At 33.1% G+C, this 20,371-nt stretch overlaps 1 protein-coding gene across 1 annotated transcript in view; it reads left to right on the top strand.

The window, feature by feature from the left end:
- LOC144848222 (uncharacterized) overlaps positions 1 to 20,371 on the top strand; it is a 75,744-nt gene that overhangs the window by 1,136 nt on the left and 54,237 nt on the right. Inside the window, exons 2-14 of the mRNA XM_078704935.1 lie at positions 1,239 to 1,323; positions 1,496 to 1,567; positions 2,211 to 2,358; positions 2,885 to 2,997; positions 4,330 to 4,489; positions 5,001 to 5,116; positions 5,476 to 5,587; positions 6,045 to 6,159; positions 6,919 to 7,164; positions 7,988 to 8,138; positions 8,858 to 9,064; positions 9,744 to 9,895; positions 12,513 to 14,494. Of these exons, the coding sequence (XP_078561061.1) occupies positions 1,239 to 1,323; positions 1,496 to 1,567; positions 2,211 to 2,358; positions 2,885 to 2,997; positions 4,330 to 4,489; positions 5,001 to 5,116; positions 5,476 to 5,587; positions 6,045 to 6,159; positions 6,919 to 7,164; positions 7,988 to 8,138; positions 8,858 to 9,064; positions 9,744 to 9,895; positions 12,513 to 14,494 (3,659 nt within the window). The remainder of the gene's footprint in view (positions 1 to 1,238; positions 1,324 to 1,495; positions 1,568 to 2,210; positions 2,359 to 2,884; positions 2,998 to 4,329; positions 4,490 to 5,000; positions 5,117 to 5,475; positions 5,588 to 6,044; positions 6,160 to 6,918; positions 7,165 to 7,987; positions 8,139 to 8,857; positions 9,065 to 9,743; positions 9,896 to 12,512; positions 14,495 to 20,371) is intronic.

Genomic DNA, 20,371 nt, shown 5'->3' with positions numbered 1-20,371 from the left:
CTTTGATATGACCAATTTAAAATTAGGATATTTTGATCTTCATTTTTTGTGTTTCAAGGGACAATACATCTTTCAATTGTAGAACCAACATATAAAGGAAATGTTTAAAACGCATCCCACAAAGGAATTATGTGTTCCATAAGATTACCAAAAGAGTGACATTTTGAGAACCATGATATAGTCCTCTTTTAACGCCATTAAGAGGACAACTTCAAGACCCAGCAAAGTGTGTTATTAGGGGTGGCCCCTGATTAGCCATAATGTTAAAATTACCCTTCTTTCATTTTAAATAAAGTGTCCTCTCAAAGTAGGGGTTCTAATTTATAGTCCATAGACTTTTAAATCAAACTAATTGCAAGAAAAGGTTTTTTTTGATGAAATGTCTTCTTTAGACCCTACTGAACACATTTATCAACGTTAGGACATTTTTCGACAACGGGAAGTAGCCTAATTTGCATAATTAAAAATGGTGGCCATTTTTAATAACGTACTCTGTATCTTGGAAACCGCTAGTCACAGATACTTAATTATGGTGTTAAAATCGTTAGAATATATGTTTTTATATTAACTTTAATGAAAAAGTTTGTCCAAAAATGAATGGAAGTGCTATTTCTAACATTATTGACCTTTGACCTTGATTTATCATATCTCAGCAACCACTAATCGGAGATATACAAATTAAGGCTTAAATTGTTCAGAAACTACACATTTATATCCAGTGTAATGGCATGTTTTTGCAAAAAATGGCGGATTCTAACATTATTGACCTTTGACCTTGATTTATCATATAAATGTGTAGTTTCTGAACAATTTAAGCCCTAATTTGTATATCTCCGATTAATGGTTGCTGAGATATGATAAATCAAGGTCAAAGGTCAATAATGTTAGAAATAGCACTTCTATTCATTTTTGGACAAACTTTTTCATTCAAGTGAATATAAAAACATATAATTATTTTAACGATTTTGACACCATAATTAAGTATCTGTGACTAGCGGTTTCCAAGATACAGAGTACGTTATTAAAAATGGCCGCCATTTTTAATTATGCAAATTAGGCTACTTCCCGTTGTCGAAAAATGTCCTAACGTTGATAAATGTGTTCAGTAGGGTCTATAGAACACATTTCATCAAAAAAACTTTTCTTGCAATTTGTGTGAGAAAAGGGTCATTTGTTAGCTATTAAATCCCATGGACTAAATGAATAGTTTCTTAATTACAGTATTTTATTATTTTCAGAATCCGAAAAATGTGTCCAAAATACAGGAAAATGCCAGAATTTTCCAAACGCTGTTCATTGAAAGACATCGTTCCAGCTCAAAATGTAAGAGTCTTCCTAAAAATTAATTCATAAGTAATGTTTCTATTTTTTCTTAATTGTTAATCGATACCTTAATTTAAACATTGTACAGTTATACATTTTGAAAGTGTGAGTGATATCTAGTTAAGAAAATTAATTTGTTCTGTTACTATAAAATATATATTTTGCTTTCTAGAAAGAACATTGGTCAAAAGCTGCAATCCATGTCTTTGCAGATATGACAAATAATAAACCACTCCTTATGACTGTAAGTACAAGTTACAACTGTAGATTTGTATGCTATTTTTGACATAAAATTACTATTATAATACTCATTTATTCTGTAGATGACAATGACAAATTTAATTCATCGCGATGACTTTTAACACTTTTTTGTGGCTTTCACCACTTTTATCTCAATATATCTCTATGTACGCTGAAACACCGGTTCTTGTCAGATCACCGAAGTTAAGTAACGTTGGGCCCGGTTAGAGCTTGGATGGGAGACCATCTGGGAATATGGGGTGCAGTATATGGAGCTGGGGTCCCATTAGGCATTTGAAATCAGCACTGCTGACTCTTATGGCAGCCCCTTCATCTAGTATCTGCCTCAGACGTATGGCTTATGCCTCTCCTCTGGTTAATAATAATAACAATAACTGGTACTTGATATAGCACATTATGCTGAAAGCCTCAATGCGCTTTACAAGGACAGAAAAATTTCAAATTTTAGTTAAGGTTGGCACTGGACGAGAGAAGCCCTTGGTCAATGTTGGGACCAGCCAAAGGTGCTTTAAAACAGTCCTGGCATTCAGATGAATGTAAGACTAATTGATATTGTCGTTAGAAGTTAGCCATCTCAATATATTATTTACTTTATATAATAAATTAATTATATTTATTTTTTTTAGACCATTGCCCACGAGGGAAGTATCGTTTATGTTGATTTACATGAAGTTCTCATCGATGATGTAGAAGCGGAGGCTCCTGCTTCTGTACGTGATGCACTGGTCTTCTTAGAGGTAGCATGTTTTATGTCAGAAAAGTCTGTCTATAGAGGTACAAAAAATTTCTCTGAATTGTAACTAACTTTAAAGAATAATAAAAATTAATTCAATCAGACTTTGAATAGGTTATTTTTTAGTTTTAATAAAGTTTATCCCTTCCGTAAAAAAATAACAAAAAAAATGTTTTCTCATATAAAATGACAAAATAAATGGTTAAATTCAACCAAAAACCTATTGGGTTTCACAATCGCAGTTTTTTAGGTAAATAATTTTTTTTTTTTTTTCGATTCAATTTTTGTTCGAACTGGATAAATATTATGTGACATTAAAATGGCATATTCAACAAAAAAATGTAAAAAATTATTTTACATCTTTAAATGAAAAAAGAAACTATGCTGAAATACATCAAAGTTATTATTATTTCGCAAGCATTTTTTGGATATTTATAACCCTTTTTTATTGTAGTTTCACTGATAATGTGGTACCATTAATTCTTGAGCCCTAGCCAGAATAACACATTTTTGTTTCATATTTGCTGAACTTAATATGAAATTCGAAATTTCCTTTCTAAAATTTAGAAATACGAAAAAAGTCAGTTGAATATTTTACTCCAGCTGTACCACACAAGGATGAATATGTGGATGTGATGGTTAGTCATGTTAATAGTCCAGTCAACTTCTACGTCCAAGAGGTAAGTAAATAGATTACCCAAAATGTGTATAGTGATACAGCCAAGCCAGTAGGGGATTCAAACAAAACCCTTATCTTTTTGTAGTGCACTTTTCAAACTAGAAACCATAAATAGGCATAAATAAATCTCATGATGATAGGGAAAAAAAGAACATTATGTGAAGAAATACACAATTAATATGAACTAGATTTGAACTCGTCACTTTGACGAGTTCGGGTTATCCGCGGAAATGCAACATGCACATACGTTAAACTATTATGAACGTCGACAATTATGCCATCCTATGACATGCTTCCAGAAAACTGAGGAGCTATAATAGATTCAAAATTGGCATTATTTTGACAATATTTCTAACTTTTTCAACTAAAACGCGCGCAAATGGTATAAATCAACTTGTTCGTATGACGTCATTTTAATTTGAAATGATGTCAATCTTTTTTAAAATGACTAGGAAAGGCTGGAAAATCATAATTCAAGAGAAAAAAACATGATTTTCATGCTCCGTGCGCACCCTACGCGTAAATTTTTTCGCGCGTGTGGGAATTTTTGACATGCTTAAAATGTCATGATCAGCGTAGAAAGTTGATTAGAAATTAATTTTGCGCATTTTGAAACTTTAAATGCGCGTGCGCGCGTAACTTCTTGTGAAACATGACATTTTCAATCCATAGAAAGTTTGCCCTTGATATGACTTAAATTTTCACCAAGTGTCAATACAAAATGAATTTTGGTTTATAATCTATGACCAATCATTGAAATTCATAAAATCGTGCGTAACTTACGCTACGCGACTCTAACGTCATATAACGAAGTTTCTTGCACATCTACAGCTACAGGTCAATCTTATGACAAAGTTATACAATCATATGTTGACCAGAATTAGAGATACACTGCCAACAAAATTCCGGGAAAGAAAGAAGAATAACATAGAAGAAAAAAAAAAAGATCGTGACAATAACAAGGGGTTATCCGCCAAGTGCGGATAACCAATAAGTGATAAAATACATTAAAATTGTTCAATTGTAGATCATGGAAATCAATGACTTTAACTACAAATAGAAATGTGTTGTAATACAAGATTGTGTGTATATGCATGTAGCGGGGCGTTTATTTGAGGAAAACATTTAAGGGGCGAGGGAAGGTGAAGGGGCAATGTTCTATGCAGGGCGTTTATTCAAAGCAGGTTGTTTATTAATTAAATACAGTATTATATATACACATTTTTATGTTTGGTTTGATAATTTGTTGAAAAAGATAATAAATAAATATTTATGTAAAGAAAAAAAGAAACATTAATAGTATAACTTTTAGTTTCGTTCTTTCCTTCTTCAGATTACTTTAGGAGAACAGTATTTACAGATTATGATGAACGAGCTACAGAAACACTACAACAATGCGGACAACAACATGCGTGTGATGTGTCCGCACAACGGAATGCTGTGTGTAGCTAAATACAATCTGGATGATCTGTGGTATAGGTCCAAAGTAGTTGGTAAATAGGGAGTTTTCGATTTGTGATGACTGACGACCAAACTTTGTCAAGTTAGTTTATTGTACTCATGCTGAATATTGGGATGTGTGTCCTCGCTCTCTTGATGGTTTCTAGGTCCAGGCAACACCCGACAAAACATCGATTGACTTGACCTAGGTCGGTCCTCTGTCGTCCACAAATCAAAAGCTCCCCATTATTGATTATTACATTCCAGATGGTAGTGGTTATGCTACAACTAATGTTTAGGGAGCAGTCAATTTGCAACAGGCTAGGAACTTTTATAGCATGATACAGTAGAACACCTATTGTTGGGATGCCTTGAGACCCTTAATAGTGTGTCCCATTATTAGGGGTGTCTGAAAGGAGGGTTTCTATTGTAATTATTTGTGCGCATACGGGGACATATGGATGTGCTTCCCAGCTTCATTGAGACAATTTTGCTGGATTCTAGGTCCAGGCTCTAGCAGTGTACTTTTATGACTTTCTTTCGTTTATGATATTTCTGGTACAGGTCTTCCAGGAGAGGGTATGATTGATGTTAGTTATGTGGATTTTGGCAACGTCAGCAGGGTGCATGTTTCTGATGTTAGGATGATGACTGCTAATTTTCTTAAATTACCCATACAGGTAAAACTTAGAATTTAAGAAAATTAGAAACAAAATGAATACAAGAAAGAACTAAATTATAGAGAGTGACATATAGTATAGTTGGCTAAACTGGTATTAGTCACTGTGTTGTGTGCTAAACCGAATCCTATCGATAGATAGCGCACCGTCATTGTGGTTGAGACTTTAAGCTGTTAGCTTTGTGCAACATGGCTCATGTGCATGTTAAAGAACAGAGTACACCCTTCGAAAAGACTTGTATATGGAGTTAACCTTAGTGTACAGCACCAAAAATATTCTATCTACCTATCTAATTATCAACAAATTGTGAAACATGTAAAAATGAAAGGTTGATTTACATACTTAATGTCTTTTGCTAGGCCATACCTTGCACCATGGTTGACATCGCTCCAATTGCTTGTGATTGGGATGAAGGATCTGCTAACAGGCTAGCTGAGCTGGCGTCGACACCAATGGTTATATCAGCACAAGGTAAACACACTTTTGTAATTGCCTTTTTATTACCAAAATTCAATTTGTAATGCAATATTAACTGGCAATTGACTAATACTTTGCCATATCATCTTTCTGCGCATTGTCAGGCCTAATAAATATTACAAATGCATTTGTATTTAACTTCAATATAATAGTTTCAAGGAACCAGGTTCAAATTACAAGTTTATCCTCAAGGGTAGTTTCATGTCCATACAGCTAGCCATTATATAGATACTCTCTCACCAATCAATCATGGTCTTTTACACACATTATTTAATCATGTGCCTTACTCCTGAGGATCAGCGTGTTTAAATGTCTTTTTGAGCCATCTATATACCATATAATATTTATATAATATTTATTGCGAAAATAATAATAATCGGTAGTTTCCACCTTAAAATATGGAATATATATATATTTTTTTAATGAAAGAATTTTTTTAATTTTTGAACAGATGTAAAAGATGGCGTTGTTTCTGTGTTGTTGTACTCACCTGAAGAGAGTTCCGATTCTAGTTGTATCAATGCTGTACTAGTTGCTGAGGGGTTTGCAAAAAGCATTGGACCAGGGTATGATATTTATTTCAATACACTAAAATAGGAGGTATATTATGCTTGCCAAATGTAGGATTGGAAATAAAACCATGTATTTTAGACTAAATTGTGTACAAGGTTTTAGCCATTACAAACGTTGCGTATATCTATGATTTGAACCCAAGAACCGTGGATTGGTAGGCAAGCATGTAACTTGCCAAACCACAGTGCCACTGCTACTATTCCCACTAGTCAATATCATCATTTTAAAAATGATGAGCAACCTATTCTTTCTTTTACAGGAAATCAAATGAGTTATTATACTAGATTTCCACTTTTTATTTGTATATGTTGTTTTTTATTCATGTACTATGGAATGTATATCTGAAATAAAAGTATTTTACTTATTTTATGTATTTATTTAATCATACTCTTGTTTATGAGTGAACAAATATATAATATACCAATTAAATAAAACACAGATATAAACATCAGACAAATAACAAGTTTTTACAGTCTTACAACACCAAAAGAATATCGACCAAACAAGCATAGGACTCAACATATTTGCTTTTATGTTTTTTCTTGTAGAAAAAAACCAATAAATATAAATATATATATATATTTAAATTACTTGTCAAAAAAACAATGGACTGATAATAAGCAAATTTAGCAAGTGTATAACAGTGGATGCCATCACAAAATTTGAATTTTTCTATATATATATTTGTTATTACATATCTTTACCAAACAAGTATGTAATCAAACTTGATTCTTCTGCTGACAATTTCACAGATCCATTAATGCTGCTGTCTTTAAGAAGTATCAGAAGAAAGGTACTGGTCTTCAGAAAAAGCCACAGCATGCTGAAACATCACAGAATGTAAGAGGTGGTACTTACTTGATAAAGAATGCTGATGCCATGAAGAAAGCCTCAGAGTCCAAGAAGCTTCCGTATGCAGGCGTTCAAATCAGTCATGTCATTTCACCATCATGTTTTTATGTGCATTTAAAAACTGACGGCGCCAATGATCTTGAAAGGTATGCTAGCTTGATTTTTTAATAGGGAGGGTTTTATTTTTGTTTGTTTGTTTGTAATTTCACTGTGTGTATGTGCTTTTATAATAATTGTAATTGTTTGTAACTACTGTGGAGTAGCTTTGTGTCAGAGTGTTAATCAGATGTTTTGCCCTAATCTAACCCCTAGCTATCAGTGCAAGCTCGGTGGTCTAGAGGTATGAACACCAGGCTAGTGATCTGGAGGTCATGGGTTCGAGTCCCACCCAAGAATAACACACCTGATTAGATTCTATTCTTGCAATTTGATTGGTTAATTAGGCATCACATTTAAATTGGAATTAGCCCTACCTAACAGAAAAGTGATATATAATAGTGATAATTAGCACCCTGATGCACGTTCAGATTTCTGTTGTTGAGTGACTGCGTTCGGAAACTTGAAAATTTCTAGTAAACACACTTTTAAATGAATCGTAAAAAATATAAATGTTGAATTTTTTTGATTGTTTCTTCAAAACAGCAGACCAAACATTTTGGCAAATTTAAACCTAATGCAGGTCAAATTAGCAATTGAAATGACTGGTACATGTCTCTTGTATGTTAACAACAGTGAAAACTCATGAGGTAGATTTTGCTAAGCACACTTGACTTCACAGCAATTTACGACTACGGCTGTACGTGAGCGTGCGGCAATATCAGAAATATCGCAATTGAAATCATATGTACATCCCTAATACGTTGTCAACATATGGTTCTTTGTAAAGTTGTCCTTTAAAAGAGATTTTCATTTTTTTTTAAAAGAAAGAAATATCTTTGATTTAAAAATGTATTTTTTTTTTTTTTTAAGTTTACAAAAGGCAATGGTGGACGAGTTTTTGAAAACTGAGGTTGAGAGTGCCGAGTGGTCTGTAGGTGATATTGGTGCTATGATTTACTCCGCAAATGACTTCTACAATAGAGCAAAAATTACTAAACTTCTTCCAGAGAAAAAAGCAAAGGTATAATTTATATGTCTTTAGACAATGCTTGTGATAAATGTCATCAAATGTTTTTTATGCCAACTTCATTAAGAAGTAATGTTGTGCTCATGTAAATTGGGCACATATTTTGATATATTGGATAATTTTTACAATAAATTTCATATTAAATTGTGATATTTTATACTACCAACATTATTCTTTTCTAGTTCTTGTTGTAGGCATACAAGTTCTTGTTCACATGCATGGATCAAAATTAACACTAGGAAATTAGGAATTTTCTAGTAGATTATTCATAATTACTAATTAACAATTGTAAAACTAGGTAATGCTTGTTATAACAAAGATACTTTTTAGTCTAGCAAATCTGGTTGTCATTCATCCAGGTAGTAGTAAGTTTAGAATGAATAAATCAAATCTATAAATAAATCAAGTCTAGCAAATGTACCCAAGATCTACTATTCAACTTGTAGAATTAATTCACCAACAAATTTGCTTGCTTGCTAGCTCGGTTGCACATTTTGCTAGTTAGATTTTTACAACTAGCAATGGTTTGCTCGTGGATAAAAAGTAAATCTATATTCTAGCCATTTAAAGGATGTTTTTCCAATCAGATTATTTTCAATGTTGGCCAAATATGCAACTTGTTTAACACAGTATATAATTTGTGCACGATAATACTTGAAAATGGCTATACCTCATTTTAAAACTAAACCTGCATATTTTGTATAATTTATCAGGTTGAAATGATTGATTATGGAAATATAACAGTTGTATCTGTTAGTAAGCTTCGTAGGTTATCACCTGACCTGTCGTCTGTGCCTCCATTTGCGATACGTTGTCATCTCGCCAATGTATTTCCCGCTGGTGCCAAAGAATGGACAAAAACGGCGTGTGAATATTTTGCTGTCAAGCTTGAAGAATTGGAATGTTACATTTTGAAAGAGGTAGGTCTCTAAACAGTAACAAAATATATCAAAATCAGGTATAATCAAACAAATTATTTAGAATCTGTCTCAAAGATTATAATATTTATTGCATTTGTTCGTTCCATCGTAGATCATTCAGTCAACCTTAGGTCGTCAATGCCACTTAATGACCTATAGTTAAAAGTACTTGTAGAATAAATATTTTATTTCAATCGGTCAGATTACAGATGCGTTGTCTATATACTTTGACTTCTGTTTATATACAAAAGTAGAATCATATAACTGTAATTCTACCACATTGTTGTTTCGTATACCTGTAATATGTTTTGATAACTGTATAATTCTGTTACTGTTATCAATACAGTAGTACACTTCCCTTGGGAAATTGCTATCCAGGGAACCACTATTAGTAGATACTTTCATTGTGAAACGGTATAGTTTGAATACTATGGCCAACCCCTATTTAGGATACACCCTATGGGATGATGTTGGGTCTCAGAGGTGTGCCATTTATAGGAGTTTCTATAAGAAAAGGAGTAAATATAAAATGTTCACTAAAATAGAAATTATTGAATTACCCAGAGAATATTGTTGCTAAGAAATTTATTTAATGGAGAGTGCAAATGTGGTGTCATATGTTTGATTGTACAGGCCTAAAACTGATAATTTAAAATGCTGTTGCATTTGATGTTTTTAGGATGAAATGAATGAGGATGGATCATTCCCTATTGATCTTTTATACAAGAAATCATGGAAAGAAATAGCAAAAGAAGACGACGAAACACAAGATACAGAGCTTGTATCCGAACTGTTGATAAACGATGGACTGGCTCTCCCTAGCCCTCAAAGGTACGGCAATGTGACAGTTTTCGTTCTTTCTAATCCCTTTGAGGGATATGGGACACCCTTATTGAGTGGGGCAGTTTACCATGAAACAAACAGGGTCTATAAATGCCTCTCCTGAATAAATTCCTTCCTCAAATAAAGGCCCCCCCCCCTAAAGCTCCTGGGCGTTTATTCAAATAAATGCTTTTTTTTTCTTTTTCCCAATTAAACAAAATTTTACATGGGAATTTAAATAACCCAAAAGGTTTTTTTCAAAATTTGCATTTACATTCCCATATTGGCCTTTAAAAGTGTTTAAATAAAGGGAAAAAAATTGCACCAAAGTATATATATAAATCAGTAGACAACCTTTTTTTAACGTCCTATATACAGTAATAACTCAATAAAATACAAGTGGGCAAAATGAATACCAAATAACTTGAACATTAAATTGAACATTTTTATTTCAAATCTAGATTAGTGTCTAATTACAAATGTGTTTAATGTAGTGCATGCATGGATTATTTACATTGTGAGATCTAGCACACTTTATGAAAGCCTACTAAATAGAATTGGCATGATAAACCTGTTAAAAATGTCGGTCACTTCGATATCACCTGGTGATTTTAACACTTTACACCAACTACATAAAGCATGTTAATATCATTATAAAACCATCTGATTTTTCGATAAAGATGCGATGAAATTAAATAGATTTATGGGTTTATTTGTTCATTGACCAGGAAGAACAGAAAAAAGTGAGCTTGTTTACCCAGCTTTAAGCTCTGTCTACACTATCAAACTATTTTGACAAAAAAAAAGTGTGATGTGTCCAAATATGGTAGTGATATGCTTAAATATGGTAGTGATATCATTGTGTCCATATATGGGCACATCACATTTTTTTGTCACAGAATGTTTGATAGTGTAGACAGAGCTTTATACGCCAATGATTGTCTTTGATGTGTAGTATTAAATGTAGTATGAATTTCTGTGAAATAGACTTTAATTTAAGATACTGTAAATGATCGAATAAAAGGTGGAGTTGAGTAAGCGCGTCACTAAATTTTGTGCCGCTGGTATTCTTTATTGTTTTATAGTCAGACAAGTCTGAAAAACACTTATTCTCTGTATGTTTGATTATTTACAGTATTAGGTGTTTTAAGAATCGCTTTTCTCTAACTTTGACCATATGATTTGTGCAGGTGTTGTGGTTATTGATGATATGACGAGTGACGATTGAATGCTTTCAAATTATTTGCAAGTCTATACATTTTAAAATACTTGCCGTCTTCTTGTCAGCTGCATGTTTGACAGAGAGTAATAGGTTAATCGATTTACAAAACTATATTTGCATTTTTCAAAAGAATGATTTAGGTGTCTTTAGAGTAAAAATTGTAAGATTTCTCTTCCACTGTAATTTTTAACCTAGAAAAAGCGTTTGTATTTTAAAAGTGCAGGTTTATCTGTTTACAACTGGAGTCTGGAAACAATTATACAATACTAGCATATTGCTAAAATTGTGCACGCTTTATATACCCACTGTTTATTGTAGCGATTGCCTACTTCTAAATTGAAACAAATTAAAATCATAAGCTAAGCTATTAAATTATTTAAATGTAATTACTGCTGTTGAATACAGTAAGTTTGACATGAACCTTGTAGTACCTTTTACGTTTGTTTTACACCCAGGAAATTGTTTTGGCTTAATGATAGATACAAGATACAAGATAACTTTATTGTCAAAGGCCAAACATGTGACAGTTGAAATTCTTCTTGCTTGCTGCAAGAACTCACCACACTACAACATAAATAAATACTAAACTGAAACATTATCTTAAAAATCTACAGTTGAACTCATGGATTGCATTTACTAGGAAGGAGTTTCTGTGTCGATTAGTATGACCCTTAAGAGGCCTAATCCTACCTGACCTTTGATATACAATATACTGATTTAGAGGGTGTTTTGTATTATTCATGATCTTGACAAAATGCTTATATAAATAATCAGTATGTATATCATCAACGTGTTTTACATTGCAGCCAATTACTCTGCCAGCTCGTTTCATAAATTTCTTAAATTTATCCTTGTTTATTCCTGATAAACTGGCAAATCAGACAATGCAGTTGTATAAAAGAACACTTACAATAACACTAGAGAAAAATAAATAAAGAATATCCTCACTAACCCTGAACTTTTTCAAATTTCTGAGAAAATACAGGCGCTGTTTAGCTTTCTTAGTAAGGTATATTGTATTAGGCGTCCAACAAAGGTCCCTATCTATAATGGTACCAAGATACAAATAAGAAATACATAAAATTATATCCTTGTTATACAATATTCAATTATCTGAAAATGTGTCTTCTTCATTCATCCAAAATAAAAGGTCTGTCAGTCGAAGTCAGTAGTTCAGGTTATACAGTACAGCTAAAAATTATGTGGGAGTGCAATAAAAAACATTACCTTTCGTGGGAGTGTGTGAGATCGCAACCAAAACACAATACTTAGTAGGTGTGCGATAAAAACAACAATGCCCCATGCATAGGCTACAAAGGGTTTATGCGTGGGAACAAAGCAGTAAATAATAACTGTACTGTACATTATTTTTAATTTGCAAATTCATGTTTATTTTTCTTTTAGGAAGAGGCCTAGCTCAAGAGTGGAACAGAAACCTGAAAAACAATGCGATGAAGAAGCACTTATTGCTCATTCAAAACTATCAAAGTACTGCAGTTCTGGTATAGACAAACATGAGGAACCAGCCACCAATACACAGGACAAAGATGATTGCAGCTCTGATGGTCTGTTAAGAGAAGACGAAGACAGCAGTATTCTTGAAGAACATCTGCCAGAGGTTGACCAGGAAAGCCAGTGTTCAAATAATGAATTTATCTCTTCTCATGGAATCTGTCAAACTGAAGAGAAGAAAGAGATTGTGGATGGCAAAAAACAAAATGATTATCATGATTATAATTCAGATGATGGTAGTATTCACAGTATTGATTCTGATTCATCAGACAAAAGAAGTTTTCAACACCTTGACAAATGTAGTGTCCACAGTTTCAGTAAAGACAGTGTCCATAGTATCAGTAAAAATAGTGTCCACAGCATCGGTAAAGACAGTGTTCATAGCATCGGTAAAAACAGTGTTCATAGCATCGGCAAAGACAGTGTTCATAGCATCGGCAAAGACAGTGTTCATAGCATCGGTAAAGACAGTGTTCATAGCATCGGTAAAGACAGTGTTCATAGCATCGGTAAAGACAGTGTTCATAGCATCGGTAAAGACAGTGTTCATAGCATCAGTAAAGACAGTGTTCATAGCATCAGTAAAGACAGTGTTCATAGCATCGGTAAAAACAGTGTTCATAGCATTGGTAAAAACAGTGTTCATAGCATCAGTAAAGACAGTGTTCATAGCATCGGTAAAGACAGTGTTCATAGCATCGGTAAAGGCAGTGTTCATAGCATCGGCAAAGACAGTGTTCATAGCATTGGTAAACACAGTGTTCATAGCATTGGTAAACACAGTGTTCATAGTATCGGCAACGACAGTGTTCATAGCATCGGCAAAGACAGTGTTCATAGCATCGGCAAAGACAGTGTTCATAGCATCGGTAAAGACAGTGTTCATAGCATCAGTAAAGACAGTGTTCATAGCGTCAGTAAAACCAGTGACCATAGTATCAGTAAAGACAGGGTTCATAGCAAAAGTAGAGACAGGGTTCATAGCAACAGTAGAGACAGTATTCATAGCATCAGTGGCCATAGCACCTGTAAAGATGGTGTTCATAGCATCAGTAAAGACAATGTTGGTGTTTGTAAAGACAGTGTCCATAGCATTGATAAAAACAGTATTGTTAATTTGGATCAAAGATTTGGTTCAGGACGAAACAGTGCCATCAGTGTCGATAGCAGTGCTTGTCACACAGATGAGAGTAGTTTACAAGGATCTGAAAAGGAAAGAGTTCAAGATGTTCTGGGAAATATTACTAGCAGTATCTATAGTAAGTCTGGTGGTTGTGGTGATGCTGGTAGTGGTAAAGTAAGTGTATCTATCCATAGTAATGGAAGTCAACAGGATCTTCCCAAGGACAGTAAAAACCCAAATAATCAGAATACAGTTACTCCTGACAACAGCATTTCTAGTTCGGATAAAAAGAGTAGTACAAAGAGTGGTGCTCCTTGTAGTCAGTCTAGTAGTGTGCAAAGTAGCACATATAACACTGATGCCAGCTATGAACCAAGTTCTGACAATGCCGTTGACTCTAAATCTACACCTCAAGACAATTTAATAACGGACAAATTGGAAATGGACATTGACCAAATCTTCACACCACGCCATTCTAGTACACTTCCAGAACGTTTTTCAAATTCTGATAGTTCGTCTGATATTGATGATGAAATGATCAAGCAAGTTATCACAAGATCTAAAGAGAAAACAGTTGTACGTAGCCGAAAAAAGAAATCCTTGAGGGAAAAGAATCAAAGTCAAGCGGTTGCGCCAAAGTCTGTTCCATTTGTTCAGTACAGTCCATTTGAAATGCCATCAAATCCCTGTGATATTGTTGTTACTTACATCAATGAACAAGGTGCCATTTTTGGCCATGATATATCTGAAGGTAAGTTTACGTTTTACTTTTGTGCTTTCTCTTTCTCATTTACAATTTATTATTTTGCACAGTTATAAATAGAACATCTCATCTTTACATTTTGTGAAGATTATTATTAAATACTTCACCCAATGCAACAACTTATTCAGCGGTGAGATCTCGCATTATTCTTATTATAAATAAAACATAAACAACCTTGTACCAGGTACTTATTATTAATTGGCCATGTAGTTAATTTTATTTTAAGTCCCTTGCATTGGATGTTGTAATTGACCATTATTAGATGTAACATTTTAATAACTGAGAAAACTAAGCTTCAATTTATCTGAATATTGCTTGCTAAAATTATGAAATAATTATAAATCTGTAGCTTGAATTATCTTGCAAACAAGTAGAGTTCTATAATGGTAGTAGATATCCTTGATAGTACAGGTAGCCTAGTCCCTGGAAATGAATAATTGTCTCTAATGGCTTTTACACATTTGGACAATAACAATCAACGATAAATAGTTACATAAAACAAAATAAATTAGTAAAGTTCCATTCTAGACTGTAGAGCATTTATTGCTGCCTTTGATGAAAATAATATTTTCACACGTCCAATCAAATGACGTCATGATCAGTAACAACTATAAAATTGTATTGTCACGATATTATTGCTCTTACTAAATCATGATGTCATTTGATTGGACGTTATTATTTCCATTAAATTTATTTATTTATTCAATTTTCCGCCATACACAATACAAAGAAGACAAAACAAGTATACTACTAGAATGAAAACTTTTCTAATTTCTTTTATTTTATGCAAAGAAAAATGCATTATTATTTATCTAGTTATTGTTGATCTTTATTGTCAGTGCAAATGGCTTCCAGTGTCAACATTACTGTCACCTATCCAGTGCTAAGAACCCCACTAGCATCTAAAAATGAATGTGAACTCAAAGAACTCGGCTATAGTTCTGTAGATTAAACAAGTCTTCTCAAATAAAGTCTTAAAACTGGAAATCCAGTGTACAGTACTTAAAAGAACCCAAGGTATATTGCAGAAAGAGGTGGTTACCCAAGTTGTCTTTTTAATCTGCCGTCGTTAATCACTGCCTTCATGCTAATGACCCTACTACCAGTTTAGTTACGAAAACTATAAGAGTAGCCAAAGGAATGAAAGAAGATAACTATGACTGTGTAAATGTCTATCTGCATCCTTCATGTGCCTCTTTGTCTTTAGATGATCCTGACATGCAAACTACATTAGAGTTGCTGTTACTATTGCATATTCTTCATACTTCACACACATCCAGTCTAATATCATAAGCGTTCTATGACCTTGTTTAATACTCCGTCTTTGTCAACTTAAGGCAATAGTTAGCTTAAGTACAGGAAGCCTAAAAGTCTTTATTAACTAAAGTACGGCATTAAATCAGTCGAGTTTGATACTAATGATAGTAAAGAGGCAAGTAGTTAAAGTAAAGTACCATGTTTTAAAGACAGAATGTGACAAGCCTCGGTTATAAACTCAGTTTTACTACATAGTGTCCACACTAATAAAGTTTAAATGTCAATATTTTACTGAAGTTCAATAAACATTGATGTTATTTCAGATAATTATTTTGAACCACCATTAAATTTTATTGTTTCATTTTTTGCCTTTATATTGAACTTGCATAGATTTAGTTAAACTGTCTTAGAGCCTGAAGCAAAGTTAAATCTGTTCATCTCCTCCTAGTTGCATTAATCAAATTGTAAATATGTTGTTTCCAAGAGAATATTAATCAGGATTTACTGTTTTAGCATAAAATGCAGGTGGTTGGTGTATTAGTTCGCCATAGTATACAACAATCTTTGAGATCCAACATACAGCTTTTTTTTTAAAATGTCTACTGGGGACCAAAATGTAGTGGTTTGATCTGTACCAACATATATTTACACTATAGAGCCCCTCCTTTTGGAACAAAGTCAATATTAAGATTGGACAACCCCTATTAAGAGAACTTTAAAAAAAAAATGTTTTACTATATTTCAAAATAGTAGCATAGTTCTGTAAATAGCCTTACATAGGAGTGCTCCTTATATGGCCTACTGAACAGTTGTTTCAAAACAATAATTCCTTTCACAAAAAAAAGATTGTCCCTTGTATAGGGGTGTCCCCTGAATAAGAATTTTCCATGAACAAGAATTTCTCCTGAATAAGGATGTCCCCTGAATAGGGGTTTCCCCTGAATAAGGGTGTCCCCTGAATAGAGTTTTTTCAAAACACACAAGTACGTCCCCCCACTAATTTTTGTAAGAATTTAAAATAAAAATGAATTAGATGAAGCCACATGGTCAGTTTTCACAAAGTGCTATACTACCCGCCTAAAAGCTTGACTTCAATATTAAAATATTTGGTTTAAAAAATGTTTTGATCCTTGTTAATTTTATGTGCCATTCCATCATTCTCATTTAAACAAATCGCCTTAAAAAAAAGTTGCAGCTTCTTTATTTCCAAATCACTAAAGTTGAGAATAAATAACAATGGTAATGATAATCAAGCCGGACCGCTAATTTTTAAACGATTGTTTAAACCTGGCCGGCCACACACGCAGCCGAGACCCCTGTGTAAGAAAACAATACCGGCCTAGGCTAGGACATGTGAAGTTTATGCTGTTATAAAAGCTGAAAAACATTGTCGTGTTGTAAAAATTCAATTCAAAGGTACAGGCAAGTTGTTAGATTGCTTTGGTATCAGCTAACTATTTGATTGGTCAGTTTTAACGATCATTGTGGATGTCAACTATTATTTCAATCAAAACTCAACGCAACTTCTTACTTCTACTGTACTAGTACACTACCGGCCATCTACTACTCACTGTAACTCAATGTTAACTGGTAAACAGGCGTTAGAGTGTATTGGAAAATGACAGTATGAGATGTAGAACGTCAATGGTTGCTCGCTTTGCTCGCAAGGTATGCCCCCCCCCCCCCACTATTTTAACACACTAGATCCGCCCCTGCAATAGGGGTGTCCCCTGAATACAGTTGTTTTAAAACATTTAATTCCTTAAACAAAAAAAATATTGTCCCTTGTACAGTATAAGAGTGTCCCCTGAATAGGAGTGTCCCAAAAGAGGGTTCTAAGGTAGCTTATATACATTAAAGGAAATCCTAATGCAATACCTAATAACAAGGGTATTATGTGTTGACTACTTGACTACACCCAAAACACCCACTCTTATGTTTAAAGGTAAAGAAACTTGAAAAAACTAATGATCAATTCCTTTAGCAGAATGATTTACAATACGAAGGATATGGCATCCAATCTCATTTTCACCAATCACCTTTTTATATAATGATCCTTGAGGTAAAAATACAACTAATCAATTTTAATCAAACCTAGTCTACTGTTTGTGATTGGATTCTACTACTTTAATGACAATGAATATATTTGTGTTTATAAATTATATTTGCATATTTCAATTTAGAAATAATGCTTCAACATATTGATCAGGGATAAACCAATTGTGTACCAATTTCTTTTTAATGTTTTATTTGCCTTAAGATAAATTCCATGTTCTTATGCAAATTTACAAATGTTTATTTACATGTACATTGTGTTCAGTTTTTGTTATTAACATAGTGGTCCAATCAATAAAAAAAAATGGTACAAAACGAAATGAATGAAAATTGTGCAATTCATATTTATTCAAGTTAAAAATGAAGGTCATTTTGACGTCTGATTGTCTGTGAGGTTCATTTAAACCCCAGCAGCGTGTATTTTGTTAAAACTATAAGTATCTATTTCATCATTTTCGCAGACTTAATTTAAAATTAATTTTATTATTTTTCTTTTAAATTAATTAATTGATGTAATAATATATATGGTTAAAAATATAAATATTTATTGCATCATTTTTCGCAGAGTTAATTTAAAATTAATTTCATTATTTTTCTTTTAAATTTAGTAGTTAATAATTCTGTTTTATCGACCCATCATAAATATTTTTTATTAGTATTAGGATCAACATCATGTATTTTATTATTACCCTTGCAAATTGTTGTTAAGTAGGTTCAATTGTATACGTGGGCTATACTATTAATGAATACTGTAAACTCTGAATGAATCTGTGATATTTGCTTACATGCTATCTCTAAGTAAAACTGGTTAAGATTACAATTTTCAAGGTAGTTATACCTGACCAGAATTGACACTAATTGTATTATTTTTATTGAAATTATTGCCGAACTCAATTAACATAATGAAGATTCATTTACTACTGTATCTAATTTATTCATAGATTCAAGATATCTTTACTATATTTAAATCGAGTCAAATGGCCGAGCGGTTAAGGTATGGGCACCTTTACCGTACCTAAAAAACCAACAATATCGGCAAGGGTTCGAGGCCAACTCTCTCCTAGTTCTGGTGGTGGAAGAAGTCTTGTCAAATAAGGACTATAACCCGTGGGTCTATAGTAGTGTACACAGTTTGCCCGTGTCCACTTTAAATAACCCAGTTCATCTTTTGAGAGGAGGTTATCCTAGTGAACTGGTTCACAAAATAGCCCCTGAGTCAGATGGATTACCTGATAATCTGATAGGACATGAGTGATTCATTTGCTCTTGGTAAAATGAAATATTTCATGAATAATAACCTTATATAGGGCCTAATAAAATGTTTCTAAGCGCTTTACACACAAAATGATCTGTTAAATATCCTATCCAAAAAATGAACAAGCGAAGGAACCATTTACATCGCTCTGTTCTTCAGCACTCCCATATGAAAAATCGCTGGAACAGAATTCACAGTCCTTAGGTTGAGTGAAAAGGCATTTGTCTATCCTATCTAACCTACAGGTACCAAAATAAGAAGAAATTGCTTAAGACTTTAAAAAAAAATTGCCTATTTAGTCGTGTTAATTGTTTGAGTAATGTATGCTGGGCTGTAGATACCATAGGTCGTGGGTTCAAATCCTGTTAGATGTCAATGCCAAAGACCTGTTATGTAGAAGATAGAGGATATTGAAAAAAAATAAAAAAAACACCCAAAACTAATTTTAAAATCTTTTTAAATCTCTCTTACAAAATCAAATGACAATGTTTTGTTTTGCTTTAAATAACTAGATTTCATGAAAATGTAGAATGATACCGACCTACTTTCTGAGTCTTGTAAAGGTTCTTGTTTGACGTTCATTTAAAAGTGACATCTCTGACACTGGTTATGTATTATACAGCATATTGCCTCAGCAAAAACACCTTTAGACCTACTTTATCAGAGCTATTATAAGGATTTTTGCAAATTAATCGTTTCTTGGTAAATGTTTATTTCAAAATGACACTTAATATTGGTTTTAATATGATGAAATCGGAACTACATCAGAATATAGGGAAAACAACCCATACAGTTACTATTATGAGATTTTTAGCAACTCATATTTCTTCTTGTTTGTGTTGAAATGTAGTTCCGGCATAAAAAAAAATACATTAACTACTAAATCAAAGTGATGTTTATAATCTATATGCTTTATTGCTTTTTTAAACACATTTAGGGAAATATTAACGTCGAGTGTGACAAGTCACTTTAAAAACAGTTTTTACTAACACTTTTAACATTTTTTGGTTTTATTAACCTGTGGGAAATTGTTTTGAACATTGAATTCATCATCACAAATGCTGAACGTCTTGCAACATAGCGCACTTATCAAAACTTATGGCCAAAGTGTGCATAGACTTTTTTCTTTTCCTATCATTTTATATAAATTTTATCCATGTGGATTTGGGTCGTCCTGTTGGTCCCTTGACTTTTCTCGATAGAGCTCTTTAAGCTGAGTCTAGACAAAGAAGGTGTCCACACTATGCACAGTTTCTTCTTTTCTTGAATGTTTGGACAGCAGGCAGAATCTTCTGAGG

The sequence above is a fragment of the Antedon bifida genome, chromosome 7, assembly GCF_963402885.1.
Source record: "Antedon bifida chromosome 7, ecAntBifi1.1, whole genome shotgun sequence".
In the NCBI taxonomy this organism is placed as follows: domain Eukaryota; kingdom Metazoa; phylum Echinodermata; class Crinoidea; order Comatulida; family Antedonidae; genus Antedon; species Antedon bifida.
The sequence above is the reverse complement of the archived record's forward strand: the minus strand, read 5'-3'. Positions and strand labels throughout refer to the sequence as shown.